Source organism: Culicoides brevitarsis, chromosome 2 (genome assembly GCF_036172545.1).
Source record: "Culicoides brevitarsis isolate CSIRO-B50_1 chromosome 2, AGI_CSIRO_Cbre_v1, whole genome shotgun sequence".
Lineage (NCBI taxonomy): Eukaryota > Metazoa > Arthropoda > Insecta > Diptera > Ceratopogonidae > Culicoides > Culicoides brevitarsis.
Genome location: NC_087086.1, coordinates 35,588,009 through 35,611,799, shown reverse-complemented (window position 1 = coordinate 35,611,799; position 23,791 = coordinate 35,588,009). Strand labels below are relative to the sequence as shown.

Sequence of the window (23,791 nt, the reverse complement as noted above, 5' to 3'; positions counted from 1 at the left end):
CTCCATCCACGCTTTCATAAAAACCTAAAAAAAAGAGAAAAAAAATGTAAAAAGGGGTAAAAACAAGTAATTATGCATGTTAACTACTACCAACTTTCATAATAAAATGGATTCTTGTGAACTTCAATTTCTTTGATTAAATTGTTGTTGTTGTTGTAGAATTATCTCCATATCCGAGCCATTGCCTCGTAGCATCCTCCTCCTTCGTTCGAGCGTCATGTAATGATGTGAGCGAAAAAAAAGCACGCTTGATGGGTGATTTAGTATGTAGATTTTGCGTACCTGATTCCCATCTAAATGGAGCCTAAAAGATGTGAGTAGGTGTATAAATGATGAGAGATGAGAAAAAAAACAAGAAGAAGAAGGAGTGAATGTAGGTTAAAAGTGCGAAGTAAGCTCATGAATAAGCAAAATAATTATTATTATTTTGTTAACACGAACGGTGACGGCAGCGGTTGATGATAGATTTTAGCATTTTCGAATAGATTTTTCGAAATTAATCCGGGGGATTTTTGATGCTTTAAGGTGTTAAGTTGTTTGTTTAAAAGATCGTTTAGTTATGAAAAGGTTTGATAAAATATTAAGATTTTCAGGAATTATTCGGTTTTTAAGTTTTTTAATGGAAATAAGAAGAATTAAGTACTAAAAATATTTTAAATTTGTTTAATGTTCGAAAAAATTACAAATTTTCGAATGATTTTCGAAAAAATTTAAATTTTCGAATTTTTTAACATTTTTTTTAGGATTCGAAGTTGTACGAAAAATTTTTTAACAATTTTCGATTTTTTAAAATATTTTTTTATGAATTTTGAAAAATATTAAAGGTTTTCGAAGTTTTTTTTTTCAAATGAAATTTATTTATTAAAAAATAGATTTTCGAAACAATTTCTAATTTTATTTTTCCTCTTGAGTCTTAAAAGCTTCTTTTATTTTGATTTTTTTTTTTCATTTTTTATTGATCTTCAAAAAATTTTGACTTCAAAATATGTCTTCTTAATAAAATATGAAAATTTCGAAAATAAATTAAATTTTCAAAAAATAATGAAATTTTCGAAAAACATTTTTATTTTTACTTTTTTATATTTTAGAAAAAATTAAGAACTTTTTAAAATTGAAATAAAACAATTTTTAAAAAATTTTACTGAATTTTTTTGAAATTTTACAGAATTTCAAAACAAAACTGATTAAAGAAGATTCTTAACTGAATAAAAATTAGAATCTGTCAAAACATTTTCAAAATTTTTGCTTTTCACAATTTCCAAAAATAATTTATAATTTTCGAAAAATCATTTGCGTTTCCGATTACAGGAGCCATTTGCAAATAAAATTGAAAAAAAAATTCTTTCAAAAAAAAAATTTCTAAAATTTTACTTGGAACAATTTCATAATTTTCGAATTTCGAAATTTTTCGAAAATCATCTTATTCTTGAAATATTTTAACAAATTTTAAACGAAAATTGAATAAAAAACTTAACACATGGTAAATTAAAATTTTGTTTTCGAAGAGAATTTCGAAAAAATTTCATAATTTTCGAAATTCATCGAAATTTTTCGAAAATCATCTCAAAACAAAGAGTTAAAAAATTATTTCTTGTCCTCTCAAGTTTAATATTCTCACAATGAAATAGAAAAGGTCAAATTTGATTAAAAAACAAATAAAATCGCCTCTTTTACGATAACTGACATTATTTTCCGTATTCATGCCTCGACATTAATTTAACGACTGTCTCTCTAATGTTACCGTTTTTTTTTTCTCGCAAACACACGACAATCTCCTTTCACATGCATAAATAACTCACAGTCGACCTGCTGCGCCATAAAAGCGAACAAACAAAAATTTAATGTTCTTAAATCAAGGTATTAAGCTTAGACGACACTTTTATAATCTAGCCTCCGGTACAATGAAATAATACGAAAATAATAATGATAGCAATGCTAAATAATACATTTCGTGTTTTTCTTTGCTACACGGGACTGTTGTTATTATATTTGAATAAAAGATAATATGACTGGCCTTTTCACATGTCGCTCGCTTCTTTTTCGGTACGCAAACAACAACAGCTCGGATTATGCGATACAACTCGGAATTGGCAGCCATAGTAATAAAATATTTTATTTGTTTCTTTTTTTGCAGTCGTAGCGCAGGCATACAAAGTCGAAGTCGAGATATTGGCGGCATCGAGGGGCTGTACGGCGATACTGAGATGCGTTGTGCCAAATTTCGTCAAGGAATTAGTGAGGGTTGTTTCGTGGGTGCAAGATCCCGCATTTTATATTTATCCTTCCTTACAAGGAGGTAAGTTGCATCTCGTGAGCGAAATTTCTCGTGAATTAGTAAAATTTTCATATGTTTCTTCGTGCCAGATGGGAAATATCATCTCCTGCCAACGGGTGAACTTTTAATACATAATTTAGAGTACAATGATAGATTCGCGTCGTACAAGTGTCGCACGATGCACCGTTTGACGCGACAGGTTGTGGTGAGTGCTGCAACGAAAGTCAGAATTAATGGTAAGTTTTACATTTTTTTTTACCTTTCCTACAAAATTTTAATGTTTTTCTTAAATTTTTTGTGAAATTCTTAATTTTTTTTTTTTTTGAATTTCGAAAAATTTTCGAATTTTTTTTAATTTCGAAAAATTTTCGAAGAAAGATTTTCGAATTTTTTTTTTATTTTGATTTTTTGTCAAATCAAATATTTTATAGTTTTCAAGGTTGCGGAAATTTTTTAGAAGTTTATTTCTCAACAATCAAATTTTTCAAATTTTCGAATTCGAATTTATAAAATTATTTTCATTTCTAACTGAGTTTTAAGATAATTTTAATGAAAATTAGTAATAATTTTTACATGCTTTAAAATTTTTCTATTTGACAATTTCGAATTGCGGATTCGAAAATTTGTAAAATAAGCTTCGAATTCGAAAATCATAAAAAAATTGAAAAAAATTACAGTATGGAAGTATAACTTATTCAAAAATGTTCATAAATTCGAAAATCATGGAAAAATTTCAAAATTTTTTCTTTGAAGATTCAAAAATTTTAACTTCGAAAATAAAAATAATTTACATATAATTTTTATTATTTTCGAATTCGAAGTTACATTTTTTAAATTTTCGAATTCGCAATTTTTTCGAAATTAAAAAGCTTTTCTAAATTTTTTTAAAATAAAATATAACTCAAATGATTATCATTGATTTTTATGATCTTTCGAGATTTTTATGTTGAAAAATGTGAAAATCATGCGAATTCGAAAATTTGAAGTAAGTATAAACTTCGAATTCGAAAATCATAAAAATTAAAAAATAAAAATTAATTAAATTCGAACTTCTTGACAGTTTCAAAAATTTCAATATCGAAAATTGAAATTCTTCATCTAATAATTTTGTAAAATTTTTTCATAAAACTTTTGAAAATTCTTGTATTTTTTTTAATTATTTTCGAATTCGAAGTTTGTTTTTCAAATTTTCGAATCCGCAAATTTTCGAAATTAATGAAAAAAAACTATTTTTTGCTAAATTTTTTGAATTTCTTACCTTTTTAATATCAAATTTTCTTCTTTTCCGTAGATCATCGCGCTCTGATGTCCCCGAGCATCGTCGAGCACACATCCCACGTATCCGTGTCGCAAGACGAAGGCGCCGTTTTACTTTGTCTCGCGCAAGGATGTCCCGCGCCCGAATATCATTGGTATCAATATAGCGGCTCCGAAGCGATTCCCGTGCTCACAGGTCCTCGAATGCGTCTTCTTGGGCCCGTTCTTGCCATCGAAGCTGTCACGACGCAAGATTCGGGCGTTTATAAATGCACTTCTGCCAATGCCGGCGGTGAAGCGAGTGCCGACTTACGCTTGACTGTTTCAGCTCCGTTACATGTCGAAATTGTGCCGAACGTTTTGAGCGTCAATATGGGCGGATCGGCAGATTTTCGTTGCGTTGTCACGTCAAATGGGGCTCCCGTGTCGATGCAACACATCACATGGTTCAAAGATGGACGACAACTTCCGAGTTCGGGCAGAATTGGCGACACACTGATGGTAACGAGCGTTTCGCGGGAGGACAAGGGAATGTATCAATGTGTGGTTCGACGACAAGAAGGCGACACTTTTCAAGCATCAGCTGAACTTCAACTCGGAGATGCACCGCCAACGTTGATTTATAGCTTCATTGAACAAACTTTGCAACCAGGACCGGCGGTTTCGTTAAAATGTTCCGCGACGGGAAATCCGACGCCGCACATCAAATGGACTCTCGATGGATTTGATTTGCCCCAAAATGGGAGGTAAGCAAAAATCCATTAATTTTTTTCCCTTTTCTTGTCACTTAATGACTTTTCCCCTGCAATTAAAAACGAAAAACGTTTTAATAAAGTCACAATTTCTCTTTTTTCTTCTTGTTTACCTTCGTCGTCGTCCTCGTATCAATTACATCACACGCCGTCGCCACAAAAACAGATTTATGAAGGGGCAATACGTTACGATTCACGGCGATGTTATAAGCCACGTTAATATAAGTCACGTAATGGTAGAAGATGCTGGCGAATATAAATGCACGGCCGAAAATAGGGCAGGAAAGGTTTCGCATTCGGCAAGGTTGAATGTCTATGGTAAGTAGAAAATGACTTTTAATACGGTTTTTCTTGCTTGGCGGCATTAAAAGGTGTCAAATTTAAGGGAAAAAGAAGAATTTTGACATTTTTGGAATTTGACAGGTGTCAAAATTTATCAATTTTTACTTCATTTCTCTATTATTTTAAAAATGTGAAGTTCAAGATTCGAAAATTTACTTGAAATTGTCAAAACTTTACTTAAATTTGTTCCAAAAATTGGATTTTAGTAAAAATTTTGACAGCTGTCATATTTATTTACACAAAAAGAGGTAAGATCTTCTCAAATTTTTATAAAATATTATTTTTTTTTAACGATTTTAAAATTAATATTCATAAATTTTCACAAAATTTTCTATTTTTTGAACTTTTGACACTTGACAGATGTCAAAATTTTCAAAAAATATTAAATTTTTGACGTTTTTAAGATTTTTAAGCACGTAATTTAATCTAAAAATGACAAATATTTGTTAAATTTACAAATTTCAGAAAAAAAAACTAAAAAATTTATATTTTTTTGACATTAGAAAAAGTGACAGCTGTCAAATTTTTTATTGAATCTCAAATTTTTATAAGTTTTGAATCTCTTTTTTTATTAACATTATACTTTTTGAACATTCAAATCTAAAAAAAATAATTTTTGAGTAATTTCATGTCTTAAAATTGGACAAAAAATTATTTTGACATTTGACAGATGTCAAATTTTTTCTAAAATTTCAAAATTTCATTTTGGAAATTTTTAAAGATGTTTGGATAGTTTTATTTTTTAAAAATAATATTTTTTTTAAATTTGAACTTTTGAAATTTTTTTAATAAAATCTTCATTTTGAGCAATTTTTTTGTTATTTAAAATTTATAAAAAAAAAAGAAAAAATTATAATAATAATAATTTATTTATTTAAAAATTTATTAAAAAAAATTTAATAAAAATAATTAAAAAAAAATTATTTTATAAAATCCGAATAAAATCATAATAATTTTGTAAAAATAATAAAAAAATTTTACTAAAATTAATTTTAAAAAACTTTTTTAATAAAAATGGCTAAAATTACAATTTTCATCAAAAAATTTTAATTACTTGTTAAAAAAATTAAAGAATTTTCCCGCCTCAGTGTTCTAAACACACACAAAAAAAAATACGAAAAATATGGAGTGTTAATGAAGCAAAACAAATGAGTGCTTTGTGTTTTCATTGCCACCTCTTCCCATTTAACTTTTTTTCCGCTTCCTTTCTTTCTCATTCCCATAATGACACCGTAATAATGCCAACCAAGACAAATAAATTAATTAGAAATGAGACATAATTTGTTTTTATTTCTCTCTCTTCCTCCTTTTTTCCGTCTAATTTTTTCACCGAAATTACTTTCAGGTTTGCCATACATCCGTTTAATTCCGCCCGTGACTGCCGTAGCTGGCGAAGCGTTGCACTTAAAGTGTCCCGTGGCTGGTTATCCCATCGAGGAAATTCATTGGGAGCGAAATGGGCGCGAACTTCCCGACGACATCCGACAAAAAGTGCATCCTGACGGGATGTTGGTGATCGATCCGGTGCAAAAGGCGACAGATTCTGGGCAGTACACGTGCTGGGCGCGCAACAAACAGGGACACAGTGCTCGACGGAGCGGCGAGGTGACTGTTATAGGTGAGAAATTGTGTCTTGAACGTTTTTGATGATGGAAACTGAAGCATGAAATGTACAAACACTAAGCACCATGTAGCGCTTATTTGCACCATCCCTCGCAAAAACTCACAATTAATAACGTTTTTTTATAGCAAGCGATATTTTTCGGGGGGAGTTTAGCGACGAAATTATAATTGATGGGTGATAAAAATAAACATAACGAGCATCATAATTGCTAAGAAGGGTTAATGAAGCGGTCATTAAAGTAAATGTTTGTTCAAAAGAACAATGACTTTGTGTTATTTTCGGCATGTCGACGACAAAATGAAGACAAATCCGGGATTTTATTTATTTTATCGCCCCATTTTGTGGGATTAATAAATTAATTTGGGCGACACTGTGGGATTTTGGACAAAAAAAATTATTTAAAAAAATCTGTAAGGATCCCAAATTGACCTCCGAATTAAAAAAAAAATCTTCGATTTTAATTAAAATTAAATTAAATTAAAACGTCAAAAAATCGACAAATGCTAAAAAATAATAAAAAATATTAAATTAAATTATTTAAAGAAAAAAATTACGAATTTCAAAAAATAATTTATTTTTTTTAAATTAAAAGAAAATTTTTTAAAATTATTTTTAACAAAATAAATTTGAAATCAAGTTAAATTAATTGAATTAAATTAGTTAAATTTTTTTGGTTTTAATTTTATTCAAAAAAAATTTAAAAATTTATTTTTTTTAACTAAAAAAAAATTAATTGGGTATTTAGAAAAATACTTACTTACAAAATAATTTTTTTATTATTTGAAATTATTTATTTTTTTATTAAAATTTAATTATTTTTTATTTAATTTAATTATTTTTTTTAAAATCAAAAACAAAATAATTTTTAAAAATTAAAAAAAAAATTAAATTTTTTTAAGTTGAATTTTTTAAAAATTATTTTGTTTTTGATTTTAAAAATTAAAAAAAAATTTAAATTTTTTACAAAAATAAATAATTAAATTTATTTATTTTTTCAATTAATTTTATTTAATTTTTTTCATTTTAAAAATTTAAAGAGATTAATTTTTAATATTTTTTATAAAATGAAAAATTATAATTTTTTTTTAAATTCAAGAAAATTTTCAAAAAATTCTAAAAAGGGTCAAAAAATCTTTCAAATATAACGAAATCAAAAAAATTCAAAAATAAAAAAAAACATTTCAAACTTTGACAGAAATTTCACCAAATTTCTCAAATTTTGATCTACAAAAAAAACGCCTCGGTCAAATTCAGGGAAAATATTCGGGGATTTTTTCCGTTAATCGGCTTTGGGATCTTTAATTTTCAGTTCCTCCCAAGTTGGCTCCCTTCCATGCCTCTGTTGTGCTTTTAAACGTGGGCGACAGAGCGTCAATTACGTGCTCCGTGGTAAAAGGAGACACGCCCCTAACAATCACATGGCGCAAAGACGGAAGATCTCTCGACCCAGCGCATCGGGTGCAAGTCACACAAGTCGATCAGTACAACAGCATCTTGGTCATTGAGAATTTGCAGGCAGATCACACGGGAAATTACTCGTGCGTCGTGAGTAACATGGCAGCGGAAGTCGAGGGCACCCAAGGATTATTGGTGAATGGTAAAAAAAAGAAAATTCGCGAATCATCTAATCTAAAAAGCACTAAACACATCCCTCTACCTTTATTTTTTGTAAAAAAGTACGCTCTAGTTTTAATTTTTTGTGTCTTTTTTCGTTTTTTTTTGTTATGGTTGTGCGTGTGTGGCAAAAAAAAAGCATCTCAGCTATCAAAAAAAAAATTTATGAAAAAATTTTATCTCTTTCTTTCTGTCTTCGTGTTATTTTAATTCCAGTTCCTCCTACCATTGAGCCTTTTTCCTTCCAAGATGGTTTGGCCGAGGGCATGCGAACGCGTACTGTGTGCGGCGTGTCGCGCGGCGATCCGCCAATTACGTTGCGCTGGCTCAAAGACGGAGACCCCCTCTCGTCAATGCTGGGCGCTAACGTTTCATCTCTCGACCATTACTCTTCGCTCTTAAGTATTTCCTCTCTGTCGGCAATTCATACCGGCGATTATACGTGTGTGGCACAAAATCCAGCTGCTGAGGTTAAATACACGGCAACACTCAAGGTCAAAGGTACAGTATCCATTTTTTCTTCCATCTCATTTTTTTTCTTCTTCTTTTTTTTCTTGTGTCATATGCAATCAAGACAAATGATGTGTTGTTTCACTAAAAAAAAAAAATAAAAATAATTTTTTTTCATTAAAATAAAAAAAATAAAATAAAAAAACACAATTTGCACAAAAAAAAATAAATTTTGCACCTGCACCTCACACTTTTTTCTTTAATTGACTGCACCGCACTGTACTTAAGTTAAAAAAAAACCTTAAAATAACCAGAATATGTGCCAATGACTTTATATTTTGTCTTGCTTACATATAAAATCGGAAGAAATTTATAATTTTCCTCATTTTCTCTTGTTTCCTTGCAAAACTTTGGAAGAAACAAGAAAAAAAAATTCATTATAAGTTCATTATGTTCACATTTTTACAAAATTCTGCTAATGCTAATTATGTGTCACAAAAAAAACAAAAAAAAAAGTTTAAATCGAAACATGTGTGTCCCTGTCCTGCTTTTGGCACGCAGTGGGTTTGCTGCCAATAATTCACCAGGTAATTGTTATTTGCACCAATTTTTTCTTATTTTTTGCGAAATGTATTGCCTTTTATTGTAGATTTTTCAATTTTTTAATGCGTTGCATGGTTAGGGAATTTTCGACGAAATTTTTTGAAATAGAAATTTTCAAAATTTAATAATTTTTTGAAAATTCAACGGAATTCAGTTTAAAATAATTAAATTTACGTGAAAAAATAAGAATTGAGATTTTGACCCAAGGCACATTTCAAATTTTCGACCCGATGTACATTTTGAAAATTTTTCCCAATGCATATTTCGTGCTCTCGAATTTAAAAATTTTTAAATAAATTTTATCCCAAGGCACATTTTGGCTTTTGGTCCCAATGCATATTCAGGAATATTGCCCCTATGTGTATTTTGACCCAATGTGTAGTTAAAAATTTCTCTAAAATTTTTAATCTTAATTTTTATCCCAATCCACAATTCGAAAGCCATACTGAACATTAATTTGAATAATTGCCCAAAGCACATTATAAATTTTCAGCCCAGTTAACATTTAAAAATTTCTTGAGTGTCTCAAATTTAAAAAATCTTCGAATTTTTGCCATTTAATACATACCTAATGAAAATTTTTCGATTTTTTGCATATTACAAATTTTTGCCCCAATGCACATTGTGAAATGTCTATTCATTGAATATCGTATATTTTTACTTAAAGAATTTTTTTAAATATTGTCCCAATGCATATTTTCAATTTTTTATCCCAATAAATATTTAAAAATTTCGACCTAAATTAAATTCTAAATTTTTCATCCCAATGCATATTTTACATAATTTTAAAAAAATTTTTTTTCCCAATGCATTTTTCAATTTTTTATCCCAATTTAATTAAAGTTTTCAAAAATTTTAATTTTCAAAATTTTATTTTTTTTTATGATAAATTAAGCATTCGAAAAAAAAATATTTTGACTCAAAAAAAGCACTTTATGTCATAAAAAGAGATTAATGCTTGAAAATTTTCAACTTTTTCAAGAGTATGAGATCAACTTACCACAAATTCACTCGTTCCAACGCACTTTGAAGAAATTTTCTCACAACCCTTTTTTAACGCGTGTTCTTAGAAGTGCTTGTTTGCGTTCCTTAAACCGTCAAAACCACCATCAAACTTTTTTTCGTTAACACGTCAACTTTTTCTTCGTTTTCTTTGTTCTTCATCAAGCAAGGAAAAATTTTTAATTGCAAAAAACGAGCGAAAAACCCCTTTTTTGTTGTTTGTTGTTTCCTCTCAAAAGAACTTTCGAATCTCATTACACGTCAAATAAAAGTCATTTTTATAACACAATTTTTTTGCACTTTCTTGTCGTTTCTCTCACTTTTCTTTATCGTCGTCGTCGTTGTCGTTTCCCGTTGACGACCAGGCAATGCATTAAAAAAAAGTTGTTATTATTTCTCGTGTAGCTCAAAAATTATTTTTCTTTATTATATTATTGTAGAAACGTAGTTGCCTTGCTGCTCGCCTCGATAGATAGATCCGACACCTTTTCTATTTGTTTTGATTAAGTTTTTAAATGAAATATGAAAATTACACATAAAGTTCCTCGATGCGAAGGCAACAATTTTTACACCTCGTCGTCGTCGTCGTCTTTCTTCGTGTATCGGATACAAATTTTCTGCAAGTAACAAATGAAAAACTTTATTTTGTATGGATTCGTTTTCTCTCTCTTTCGAATATCCGGAGACGTAGTCGAAAAAAAAAGAAAGTTTCTTCGTTTAAAGTTTGTTTAATTAAAAAATAATCTGAAAAGAAAATAGTTTTTTTTATTATTTTTTGTGCGGAAATTGTAAAAAACGTACGAACGTTCGACGCGATCAATTAAGAAAACGCGGACTTTATGATGTAAATGTTGTTAAAACTGTTGCATGTTTAATAAGGTTTAGGTGCTTGCTTTGAGCTAAAGCGCTGGTAAATTAATGAGTGAACTGAATGAATTGAAAGTCGGAGAAGAAAATCTTTTAAACTTTTAAATTGAATAAAATTTTCGTTTTCTTTCATTGGGAGCTTCTGATTTTCTTTTAATTTATTTTTGTGATTTTTTTGGGAGATTTTTTTTTGTAAATTTTTGAAAAAGTAAATTAAAATCATTTTTTAATTATTTAAAGTTTATTAAATAAAATGATTTTTTTAAATTAATTATTAAAATAATTTAAAATATTTAATTAATTTAATTTTTAATTTTAATTAGGTAATTAATTTATTTGAACTAAATTAAAATTAATTAATTATTCAATAATTTTTATTTTAATTAATAAAAAATTTATTTAATTTAAATGAATTTTTTTTTAAATATTTTTTTTTATTTTTAATTAAAATTATTTTTTTTAATAAAAAAAATAATTTAAGTTTTTAAAAAAAATTTATTTAAAAATAAAAAATGATATGAATGAATAAAATAATAATTATTTAATTTAATTTCTATTTTTAAATATTATTTTATTTTATTATTTTTAAATTAATTAATATTTAAATTAATTTAAATTAAAATTAAATTTAAATTTAAATTTAAATTAATTTTAATTAAAATTAAATTTAAATAATAATAATTAAATAATAATAATTTAAAATATTAATTAATTAAAACTTTAAAGACTTATTCATGAAAAAAATGTAATCAAATAAATATTTTAGCAGGTAAAAATATTTCATTTTTATTAAATTTTAAATTTCATAAAATTATTTTCAAAAAATTAATAATTTAAAAAAAAATTTTATTGATTTAAAAAATAAAAAAAAATAATATTTTATAAATAATTAATTAATTACTTAAAAATGTTAAATTTTTAATAATGTTTTTGATTAAAAATTAATTTAAATTATTTTGAATTAAAAAAAAATAATATCTAAAATTAAAAATATAAAAAATATTTATGAATAAATAAAAAAAATTAAACTGTATTAATTAAATTAAAATTTTATGAATCTAAATTTTATGGGTAATTAATTTATCAATATTTTTAATTTTATTTTAATATTATTTAAAATAAATTTTTTAAAAATTATTTTAATATAAAAAATAACTCGAAAAAAATTCAAACTCAATGAATTCTCATAATACCTAAAAAATTCTCCGAAACTCATTTAAATTCATTCATTAATTTACGCTTCTCTCGTTTTTGTTTTGTCTAAATGTGACATTTCCCACAAATTCGTCTTTTTTTAAACACAAAAAAATTCCAAGAAATGTCACAATTAGACCTTAAACGAGAAAAATTTGAATGTAAACCATTTTAAATTATTTATTGTGTCAATGTATTCACCTCACAAAAGCAAAAAAAAAGCAATTTGAATGATTGTGTGCCTCACTATCACCAACCAACACACCAAACCAGCTGGATTATAACGCAAAAAAAAATATTATTTTATTTATTATGAGCTATGTTATAAAATATTCACTAAAAATAATATTTATAAATTTTTTATTTAATTTTTTTTGTTTTAATTAAAATTTAAATAATTAAAAAAAATAACAACACAAAAAATGTTTTGATAAAAAAAAATGCTTTTTGTAAAAAAAATTATTTATTTATTTTATTTTAATTTAATTTTAATTTTTAATCAATTCAAAAGTAATTCCGCACAATTACCGGCTTATTCGCAATTCCCTCTCCATGCCACCGAATAAAAAACCACAAATTATAAAATTTATATTTTTTTAGCTGTAAAAAAATCCTCGCAAGATCCTTTTTTAATCCTAATTCCCTAAAAAAAATAAAAATAAAATAAACAAACCATTCATTTAATTTTTCCTCCTCTTTAAAATCTCCTTTTCATTATTTTTGTATAAAAAAAAATTCCCAAAAAAAAAAAATAATGACCCGAAACACTTTTCTTGTTTTCAACTTGTTTAGAAACGAAAACGATGATTATTATATTAATTCACTTTTTTCCGTTTCTCTCTCTTTATTTTAATTTTCCAGTTTATTTAATACGATTACATTTCATTATTTTTATTTTTCTTCTTTATTTTCTCTCATCACAAGGCTGCGTACACGAAATAACGAGCAACATCATCATCGCCGCTCAAACATAAAATTCAAATTGGTCGCGAGGCGTTAAAGTGATTTACGCGACGAGTTCAAACACCTTTTTGGCTCTAATTCAGCGACCGTGTGGGCAAAATTGCAAATTCAATTCCGTGCATGTCGTCGTCGGCATCGTTTTGTGGTTATCGCTGCAAAAAAAATAAATAAAAAATAAAATTTTTATCCGAGAATGAAGAAAAACAAGAAAAAAAAGAAGGAAATTAAGTTCGTAAACGTTAAAAGAAGCACACGGAGCAAAAAAAAATGATGATTTATGAGAGCGAGAGAATCGTTGTTGTTGCCGCTTCGGTTTTTTTATAGTGTGTCTAAGCTGGAAGGCTTCTTTTTGCTTGTTCGTTTGCGTTTAGCGTTTGAGGAAAATACAAGTTGATGTGTTTCTGATGTTCCATGGCAAAGAAGAGGGAAATTTATGTTATTGTTTATGAAAGATTGGGTACAGTTATGATATGGAAAAAGTCATTTGAAGCGAGATGAAATGCGTTTTTAGAGACATTTTATGGGAAAAAGTTGGCTTAAAGGCATTTTTTGAATTTTTGAAGAAATTTTTGGTCAGTTAAATTTTTTTTTGAAATTCAAAAAAATTTTTTAAATTATTTTTTGACAAAAAATGAGAAGATTTTTTACCAAAATGTCTTAAAAATTCATAAAAATAACAAAAAAAAAAAATATAAAAATTTTCCTTAAATTGTGAAATTTTTGATTTTTTGGGTCAAAAAATGAAAATTTTATAAAAAATTTAAAAAAAAAATTATTTTTAATTTAAATTTGAAATTTTTTTAAGAAAATAGCTTCTTTTGGATTTTCTAAAGATATTTTTTAAAGATTTATAACAAAAATTTTCTTAAAATATTTTCAAATTTAAATTAAACATAATTAGAGACTTTTTAAAATTTTCATTTTTTGAGAAAAATCTTCATCAAAAATTTCTTTAAAAATTTCTCATTTTTTTTTTACATTTTAAAAATTTTTAAACAAATTAAGTCTGAAAATTAAAATTATCAAAAAATTAAAAAATTTTTATTTAAAAAAAAAAAAAATTTTTTTGGAATAAAAAATTTTTTTAAAAAATTCAAAAATGCCTTTAATTATACTTTGAAAAAAGCCCTTTATTAACCAACTTTGAAGTTCATTAAATATTAAAAAATCAATTTTTCACAAAAAATCATGACTAAACGCTTCAAAAAGTGCATATTTTACATTCAAGAGTAGCTTTTGAACAATTATGAACTGAATTTCTGACTGAATTCGACATCTTACGAGCCTTAAATGCGAAATTAAGGCATAAAAGCGCTTTAAAAATTGCTTACGAAGTCTTGAAAGTCGGTTCTTTACTCAATTTTCGACATCTTGAAGACTGAAAAGTTGATTTTTGAACAAAAATTGTTGACCAAAGTACCTCCTGAGTCTCAAAAATGTCTTTTCTGACCATTTTCTGCCTCATAAATGTCTAAAATCTCAATTTTCTTTTAAAAAAACTTTGTCCTCAGGTTTCTTCAGAACATCATGAGACCTAAAAATTTAAAATTTATTAAAAATTTTATAAAAAAATCAAATTTTTTTCATAAAAATCTTACCTGTGAACATCTTAAGCTCAAATTCTGTCATAAAATCAACTTTTTTATCTCTCCATAGCGAAAAACTATCAAAAAAATGCACTTTGATGAACAAATCCTTGAGATTTTCCACGAAATTTCCATCAACCGACGTTAAATCCTGCCTTCCATCATCATTTTCTAAGCGTATTTTGATTAGACAGCATCGTTACATTATCCAGTTTATTTTATCCCTCATTGCATTTTATTATTTTGTGTGTCTATTGATGCCTGCGACGATCACGGCAGCGAGCACCGAAGCGACAATAAAGCCGAGTCATCCAATCATACGATATGGCGGAGCAATAACCATCGAGAAACTACTAGAAAATATCATTTTTGTCCCTTTTTCCGAGCAAAGCAAGAGAAAACAAGACAAGAATTGCTTCAATTTCCGTTTTAACTGGAAAAAGTCTCGCTTTTGTTGTCACGTCAATTGTCGACGACGAACGGCATGATGATGATGATTGTTTGTTACTTTCCTTCGCACGCATCGCATTCATTCATTCAATCACTGCCGATTTGATTTGAGCAAAAGAAAAAAATTGTCATGCAACATCTGGGACAAAAAAAAATTAATGAAAAACGGGAGAAACGAAGAAGTTGCATCACAATTTTTGCAATCACGATAATTAAAATAAAATAAATTGAATCCCTTGGAATCGAGTAATTATGCTGGAGACATTTTAATTTAATGCTTTTCATATTTTTCTCTTCCTTTTTAACGTCGTTCAGTGCCGCCACGATGGATGGTCGAGCCGATGGATACGAGCGTCGAACGGAAGGGACACATTACGTTGCATTGTCAGGCGCAGGGTGTTCCGATACCGACTGTCGTATGGAAAAAAGCAACAGGTAATTTTTCTTCTTCGTCTTCTTTTTTTCTTTGGAATGGAGAAAAAACAACAACTTCCGATCAAAATAAATTTCCGCACAAATGTGCATACAAAGTGCAGTTAAGAAGGAGAAATTGCTGCTTGTTGCAACAATATCGCGCTACTAAACTAACTCTTCTTTTTCTTCTTGTAAATTGTGCTGGGTTCATATTTTATTGTGGCACTTTTAAACCTTTTTCTTCGTTTTATTTGCTCAGGTGCGAAAATTTATAAGAATTTACAAAATTTAATTTTTTTTTTTTTTTTGATTTTTTTTTTAATTTTTTGAAGATAATATTTTATATTAAAAAAAATAATTTATTTATTAATCAATAAATAATTTAAATAATGAAAATTTATTAAATAATTAAAATAAAATTAAATTTGTTTTAATAATTTTTAATAATTTTTTTTTTTAAATATTTTTTTTATTTTAAATAAAATTTGTTTTATTTTTTTTTAATGAATTTTCTGACAATTTTACAAAATTTTATTAATTTTTTTAATTTTAATAAATTTATTATAAAATGTAAATATATTTATGAGAAAAATTTTTTTTATAAATTTTTGTATTTTTTTTTCTTTATAATTTTTAAAAAAAATTTTAAGAAACAATGTTTTTAAATTCAAAAACATCTTAAATAAAAGTTAAAATTTTTATTTTAAGTATATTTTTAAAAATCTCATAAATTTTTAAAAATGCTTTGATTTTTTTAATTGGAATTTTTAGACTTAAATTATTTTTATGATTATTACTTAACATATTTAAATTAAAAAATTTCATTTGATTTCAATGAATTTTTAAATGAAAAATTTTATTTTATTTTGAAATTTGGTCAAAATAATCTTTAATTAAAAAAAAATTAAATTTTAAGAAAATTTTTATTTTTGAACTTGTTTTAGTTAAAAATTTCATAATTTATATAAAAATAAAAAAAATATAAAACCAAAAATATTTTTAAAAAATTTAAAAAAGTACTAAATTTTAAAAATTTTCTTCAAGAAAGACAAAAAAAACGGTAAATTTTGAAGAAATTTTATTTTTTTTTAATTTAATTAATTAAATTAATCTAAATTATTTTTTAACTATTTAACATTAATTTTTTTTTAAAATTTTTAATAAATTATTTTACACCTGTAATTAAATTTAATTAATTAATTTTAATTTCAATTAATTTTAATTTAATTTTTAATTATTTTTTTTATTAAGAAAATTTATAATTAAATTTAAAAAATTTCTTTTTTCTATAAAAAAAATTATTTAGAAAATTTTATAATTTTTTTTCGAATTTTTAACACAATTCATTCCAGAAAAATTTTCTAAATAATATTTTTTTTAAAAAAAAGAAAGTTGTTTTTAAATTTTTTGTATTAAAAAAATATTTTTAAAATAAAAAAAATTGAAATCGAAAAAAAATTGTAAATTCTTATGAAAACTCGCACCTGAACAACACACACTCCTACAATATTACCTTTATTTTGCATTTAACATGCAGCAGCAACATGCAAAAACTTTTGCCATTTATTTTATTCCGGTGTATCTGAAGACACTGAACATATTTTTAGGGTGACTTCTTCTCTAATTTTCCATCGCCACAAATTACTTCATACCAAAATCCGACATTTTTGGTCACCCTTTTGAGCAATTTCACTATCACTTTACTACTTACTTGCACTATTTAGCAACTTTTGTAAGACAAGAAGCAAAACAAAACAACTTCCGACGACGACGACGAAGAAAATAATAAAAACGTTTTTCCGCCCAAATAGGAAGCAAATCTGGCGATTATGAAGTGATAAAGGAGCGAACGTACACGAAACTTTTGTCAAATGGCTCGTTGTATCTGCAACACGTGAAAGAAGATCGCGAGGGTTTCTATTTGTGTCAAGCTAACAACGGGATTGGCACCGGAATTGGCAAAGTTATTCAACTAAAAGTTAATTGTGAGTATTTTTCAAGGTTTTTCAAGCAAATTTCTTAAAAAAATATTTTTTTCGAATTTTAGCTGCTCCTTATTTCAATGCGCCCCAACGTCAAATAACCGTCAAAAAAGGCGATACGGCGATTTTGCAATGCGAAGTGAACGGCGACAAGCCAATTAACGTCGTTTGGTTGCGTGGCGGCAAACACGAGTTGAATCCATCGACGAATTATCGTGTCAGCATCAAACAAGACGCCACTCCCGAAGGTATCGCAGCTGAAGCTCAAATTGCCAACGTCGATAGCAGCGATAGCGGTTCATATTTCTGTCAAGCGCAGAATTTATATGGGCGCGATCAGCAATTAGTTCACTTAATTGTCCAAGAACCGCCTCAAGCGCCCTCCGCCTTGGAAGCTTCGATGATCACAAGTCGTTCCGTGAGCCTAAAATGGCAACCGCGGGGCGGCGATGCAGCTGAAGTCACAAAATACATCGTCGAATATCGCGAAGTTGATCGTCAATGGCACACAATCGAGTTGGCAGACCCCCCAAAGTACAACGTCAACATCGAAGACTTGAAACCAGCGACGCGTTATGCCTTCCGAGTTGTTGCCGAAGGTCCTGCGGGACGAAGTGTTCCGAGTCAGGAGCTCACAATTCGCACGGAAATGCAAAGACCTGCGGGACCTCCTTTGAATATTAACGCGAGACCGATTTCATCGACGGAAATCTCGGTTTCTTGGTTGCCGCCTCTTGCGGAGTTGCGTCATGGGGACATTCAAGGATACAATGTGGGCTTCAAAGCAATCACGACAGGACAGACAAGTTATAATTTCACGTCGACAGCAGGCGATGGCGAAGATGGAACCGGAGAAATGATTCTTACGGGACTCCTGAAGTACACGAGATACACAATTGTCGTTCAAGCATTCAATCAAATCGGGCCAGGACCCTTGTCGGAGCCAGTAACTGCTCAAACGATGGAAGATGTGCCAAGTAAGCCGCCAGAAGAGATCAGATGTACGTCATTGTCGTCGACTTCGTTGCAAGTTTCGTGGCAACCTCCGCCGCCAAAGGATACTAATGGGCTTTTGCAGGTAAGAAAATTTTTTAATAAGTAACAATTTTTTAGATTTTTAATTTTTTGACATTAATTTCTTCTCAATTTTTTGCTTCTCAGTATTCGAAACTAACATTATCTTTCAGTTTTCGAAAAAAAAAAATTTAGTTTTTGAAATGAATTTCTTCTCAGCTTTCGAAATCAAATTTCTTCTCAGCTTTCGAAATCAAATTTCTTCTCAGCTTTCGAAATCAAATTTCTTCTCAGCTTTCGAAATCAAATTTCTTCTCAATTTTTGAAATGAAATTTCTTCTCAGCTTTCGAAATCAAATTTCTTCTTAGCTTTCGAAATCAAATTTTTTGTCAGTTTTTGAAATGTAATTTCTTCTCAGTTTTCGAAATCAAATTTCTTCTCAGTTTTTAAATTCAAATTTCTTGTCAGTTTTTGAAATCAAATTTCTTCTCAGCTTTCGAAATCAAATTTCTTCTCAGCTTTCGAAATCAAATTTCTTCTCAGCTTTCGAAATCAAATTTCTTCTCAGCTTTCGAAATCAAATTTCTTCTCAGCTTTCGAAATCAAATTTCTTCTCAGCTTTCGAAATCAAATTTCTTCTCAGTTTTCGAAATCAAATTTCTTCTCAGCTTTCGAAATCAAATTTCTTCTCAGCTTTCGAAATCAAATTTCTTCTCAGCTTTCGAAATCAAATTTCTTTTCAGTTTTTCAAATGAATTTCTTCTCAGTTTTTGAAATGAATTTCTTTTCAATTTTCGAATTCAAATTTCTTCTCAGCTTTCGAAATCAAATTTCTTCTCAGCTTTCGAAATCAAATTTCTTCTCAGCTTTCGAAATCAAATTTCTTCTCAGCTTTCGAAATCAAATTTCTTCTCAGCTTTCGAAATCAAATTTCTTCTCAGCTTTCGAAATCAAATTTCTTCTCAGCTTTCGAAATCAAATTTCTTCTCAGCTTTCGAAATCAAATTTCTTCTTAGCTTTCGAAATCAAATTTCTTCTCAGTTTTTAAATTCAAATTTCTTGCCAGTTTTTGAAATGAAATTTATCTCAGATTTCGAAATAAAATTTTTGTTAGTTTTTCGATTTTCTTCGCCAGTTTTTTAAAAATTTCATTAAAATTCTCAAAAATCATCTCTTCACAGGGCTACAAAGTCTCCTTCGAAACAATGGCTGACGAAACTGCCTTCGAGAACGACGAAATGGAAACCCGCACAACCAACACTCTGACTTACATGCTCAACAACTTGAAAAAATTCACGAATTACAGCGTTCAGGTTCTCGCAAACACCCGAATGGGCGACGGCGTGCTTTCCGATCCAATTTACTGCCAAACGGAAGAAGATGCTCCCGAAGCGCCCGCCGACATCAAAGTTGTCGTAAGTTCTCCTCAGAGCCTGCATGTCTCATGGCAACCTCCGAAGGAGCAAAACGGAATAATTTCGAAATATAACTTGTACATGCGTGCCGTGAATGGGCGCGAGGAGCTAAATCACGAAAAAAAGACACTGCCATCGCAACAACTCTTCTACGAGGCGAAAAATCTCCAAACGATGCGCGAATATCAATTTTGGGTGTCAGCTTCGACGCGAATTGGCGAGGGAAAGAGTTCACGAGTCGTTTCGCAAATGACGTCAAGTCGCGTTGCAGCGAGAATTGTCTCGTTCGGCGGAATTCTCGTCATTCCGTGGAAGCAAACGGCGAATTTGCAATGTCAAGCAGTTGGACAGCCCAAGTTGGAGTGGTATAAGAAGGACAGTGTGTTGAGAAATGGCGCCGGGCACAATGTACAGATTCTGGATACGGGTGACCTGATTATTACGAATTTGCAACAGCAAGACAGCGGAAATTACACATGTCAAGTGGATAATGGCATCGGAACGGATCGATTGACGTACAATTTGCTTGTGCAAGTGCCGCCTGCGACGCCCGTTTTGTATGTCACAAGTGCAACCTCGAACTCTATTTTGATGCATTGGAAGAACGGATTCACGGGAAATGCTCCAATTACGGGCTACACGATCCATTATCGTCGCACGCACGGAAATATGGAAGAATTGCAACTTTCGCGCCATGCCACGAGTCACGAACTGAAAGATCTCGCCTGCGGAAGTATGTATCAAATTTACCTTACGGTCTCGAATCGCATCGGAACATCGCCCGGCAGTACCACGTTGCACGTAAGAACGCAAGGACAAGCTCCGGGAATGCCACAACCGCCGGCGCTTATTGCTCCAAACTCTACTTCTGTCCTTTTAAGACTGAATTCTTGGCCCGATCAAGGTTGCCCGATCCTCTACTTTAATATTCAATACAAATTGTTGCTCGAGGGCTCGACAAATCCATGGATACCGATTGCCAAGTCGCTCAAGCCGCAAAAGCGATACACAATCACGGGACTGCAGCCATCCACGTTGTATCAGTTGAAGGTTGATGCAATGAATGTCGCGGGAATTACCACGGGCGACTTCACGTTTGTCACTTTAACTAAAGACGGGGGTGAGAAATTAAATTTTTTTTTTATTTTTTTAAGGTTTTGATGATTTTTTGATATTTTTAGACCCACCACCTCCTGAAATAGTACAAAGAGGAAAACGGCCTCAAATGTTTTACTTTGAAATGAAATTTTTAATTATTATTATTGCTTCGTCAGTTGGTCTCATCATATTTATTGTCATTATTACGTTATGTTTCAAATATCGTAAGTACAATTTTTTATAAAATTTCATTAAATTTTGAATTAAAATTAATTTTTAAATTAAAAAATAATAAATTTAATTAAAATTTTAATAATTATTTAATAAAAAATTATTAAATTTTAATTTTCAAAAAAATTTTTAATTTAAAAATTTAAAAAAAAAAAAAGTTTAAATTCGAACTTTTAATTTTTATATTAAAAAAAATATTTTTAAAAAATTATTTTATTTCGCAAAATATTTATTTAGTTTAAAATTAATAAAAATTTTATTAATAAATAAAAAAAAATATAAAAATAATTTTTTAAATATAAAAAAAAATAAATTTAAATATTTTATTTAATTAAAAATTAATATTTAAAAAATTTAAAAAAAAAATACCTAAATTTAATTTTTGAATAAAAAAATATGTATAAAAAAGTATTTTATTTCGCAAAATATCTATTTAATTTAAAATTAATAAAAATTTAAAAACATAAATTCATAAAATTAATTTTCGAAGAAAATTTTAAAAAAATTTCAAAATATTTCATAATAAAAAATAATAAAAAAAAATATTTTACTTTTTTTCACATAATATTTAATTTAAAAATTAGTAAAAAAAAAATTTAAAAAAAATTTAATTTTCAAATTAAAAAATAAAAATAATATTTTAAATAAAAATATTTTATTAAACATTAAAAAATTTTAAATTCATTTTTGAAAAGAAATAATTATATTTTATTTATTAATTTTTATTAAAAATTTAATAATAATTTAATTAAAAAAAATTAAAATTTCAAATAAAAAAAAAGTTTACTTTTTATAAAATCTATTAAAAATCATTAAATTAAAAAAATAGATAGTAAAAAAATAAAACGTTTTGGCTTACTTTTTACAACATAAAAAAAATTTAATATTTTTTTTTTAATAAATACAACTTAATTTAATTGTATATTTTATTTTAATGCCTATAATAGAAAAATTTTCGAGCAAAAAAAAATTAATAAAATTTTAATTTTTCTTCAATTTTTAAAATTCAAAATTATGAAAAATTAAAATGAAAAAAAAAAATTAATAGCGTAACAATAAATTAAATTAAATATTGACATTAAAAAATATTAAAAAAAATAAAAAAAAACAATAAAAATTTAATTCAAAAAAATATAATTTTTCATTAAATTTTTCAGGCAAATCCAAGAAGTCTCGCAAGGAAATCATGGAAAACCAACAGAACGCCGATGCTCAACGTGATCGCTACTACGCGACAATTCACAAGGGAATTCCGGGACTTGCAGGCGATAAAATTCCAGGTATGAACATTTCTTTAATTTTTTTTCCTCAAAAAAATTAAAATAATAAATAAAAAAATTTTTTTAGAAACATCCGAAGACATATCACCTTACGCGACATTCCAATTGTCGGAAGCGAGTACTTTGGCACACGGGCCCGCAAATACGTTACTCCATTCGTTCATGTACCATGAACGCGCAATGACCGAGGGTTGTGCATCACCTCCGCCAGCGGTATTAAGAACAAAGCCACATAACATAAAATCACCTTATTACAATATTGTGCGTTTATTTTTGATTTATTTTTATTTTTTAATTTTTTTATCCCATTTTTTTGTTTTGAAATTATTGAATTGGCAAATTTTTGCTTATTTTTGATTTTTAATTTAAAAAAAAAATATTTTTTTTATTATGAAAATTAAAAATCAAAATTGGCAAATCCCTGAAAATAATTTTTTTAAGATAAAAATTAAAAATTTTTTTTTTTTAGGCTAAAAGTCGACGACGTCATTCGCGAAAAACAGATCCCGAAAGTGAGGAAAGCGACTCGGATGGCGATCAATTGACGTCAAGTCGCACGGAGTCGTCGAATCAGCTGGATGCCAAGTTGAAGCACAGCATGAGTGAACGCGAGAACGTCGTGAACCTGTACCAGATCAATATCGACAAAAAGTTTCCGGGTTTGATTTATCACGGCACGCAATCGAGCACGTCGTCCGACTTGTCGCCCATGTCGGAGCAAAAATCGTTGCCACGTCGCGGCAGACAAAGGTATCACCATATGCATCATAACACAAACACAACACCACGACACAAGCCCTCACAGGGCAGCACCTCATCTACAATTATACAAAAATCCCCACCTACGTGTAGCGCCAATAGTACCCGCATGCCGTCCCAATTTCGCCCCATTCACAGTAGTAGACCGCCCCACTCACCCAAGTGTTAACAACAAAAGAAATTCTCTCTCAAGACATTCTTTCTCGCCCATCATTAAGCAATTCGGCATCGCGACCCGAAATTTTTTCATCTCATCTCTCAATTTTTTCTCTCTTTTAAAATAATTTTTTGACTCAAAATCGCTCAAAAAAATTGAACACTTTTAACCAAAACAAACAAAAAACCTACTTGCACAGGGGAACGATGCGATTGCTACCACTCCAATTGACAGCCGAAGATACGGCAATAACGAATTTTGACGTGACACCCGACAGTCGTATCGAACTATCCGAAGCCGAATGTGACATTGACACACTGAAAAAGCTGAAACTTGGCATGCGTTCATCGCTTTGGGCACGTCCCGCAAATCCAACGCCCGATGGAAATAACGCTGGCGGCGGCGGCGGAGGAGGCAACAAGCTTTCAGGCCATCCCTCGGACTACTCGATTGCCGTTTAA

The 23,791-nt window shown here is 28.6% G+C and overlaps 2 protein-coding genes across 2 annotated transcripts in view; both read left to right on the top strand.

Annotated features, from left to right (window-relative positions):
- Window positions 1-20,986, top strand: part of LOC134832662 (cell adhesion molecule Dscam2) — a 33,671-nt gene extending 12,685 nt beyond the window's left edge. The window contains exons 3-12 of the mRNA XM_063846768.1: window positions 2,135-2,296; window positions 2,365-2,511; window positions 3,567-4,278; window positions 4,451-4,602; window positions 5,972-6,244; window positions 8,081-8,365; window positions 15,295-15,414; window positions 17,205-17,378; window positions 17,441-18,453; window positions 19,572-20,986. Of these exons, the coding sequence (XP_063702838.1) occupies window positions 2,135-2,296; window positions 2,365-2,511; window positions 3,567-4,278; window positions 4,451-4,602; window positions 5,972-6,244; window positions 8,081-8,365; window positions 15,295-15,414; window positions 17,205-17,378; window positions 17,441-18,453; window positions 19,572-20,966 (4,433 nt within the window). The 3' untranslated portion in view covers window positions 20,967-20,986. The remainder of the gene's footprint in view (window positions 1-2,134; window positions 2,297-2,364; window positions 2,512-3,566; window positions 4,279-4,450; window positions 4,603-5,971; window positions 6,245-8,080; window positions 8,366-15,294; window positions 15,415-17,204; window positions 17,379-17,440; window positions 18,454-19,571) is intronic.
- Window positions 20,987-22,320: 1,334 nt separating this feature from the next.
- On the top strand, window positions 22,321-23,791 carry LOC134829028 (cell adhesion molecule Dscam2-like). Its single transcript, XM_063842021.1, has 4 exons — window positions 22,321-22,414; window positions 22,482-22,627; window positions 22,884-23,164; window positions 23,530-23,791. Exons 1-4 carry the CDS (start codon window positions 22,321-22,323, stop codon window positions 23,789-23,791), a joined length of 783 nt encoding a protein of 260 aa, XP_063698091.1.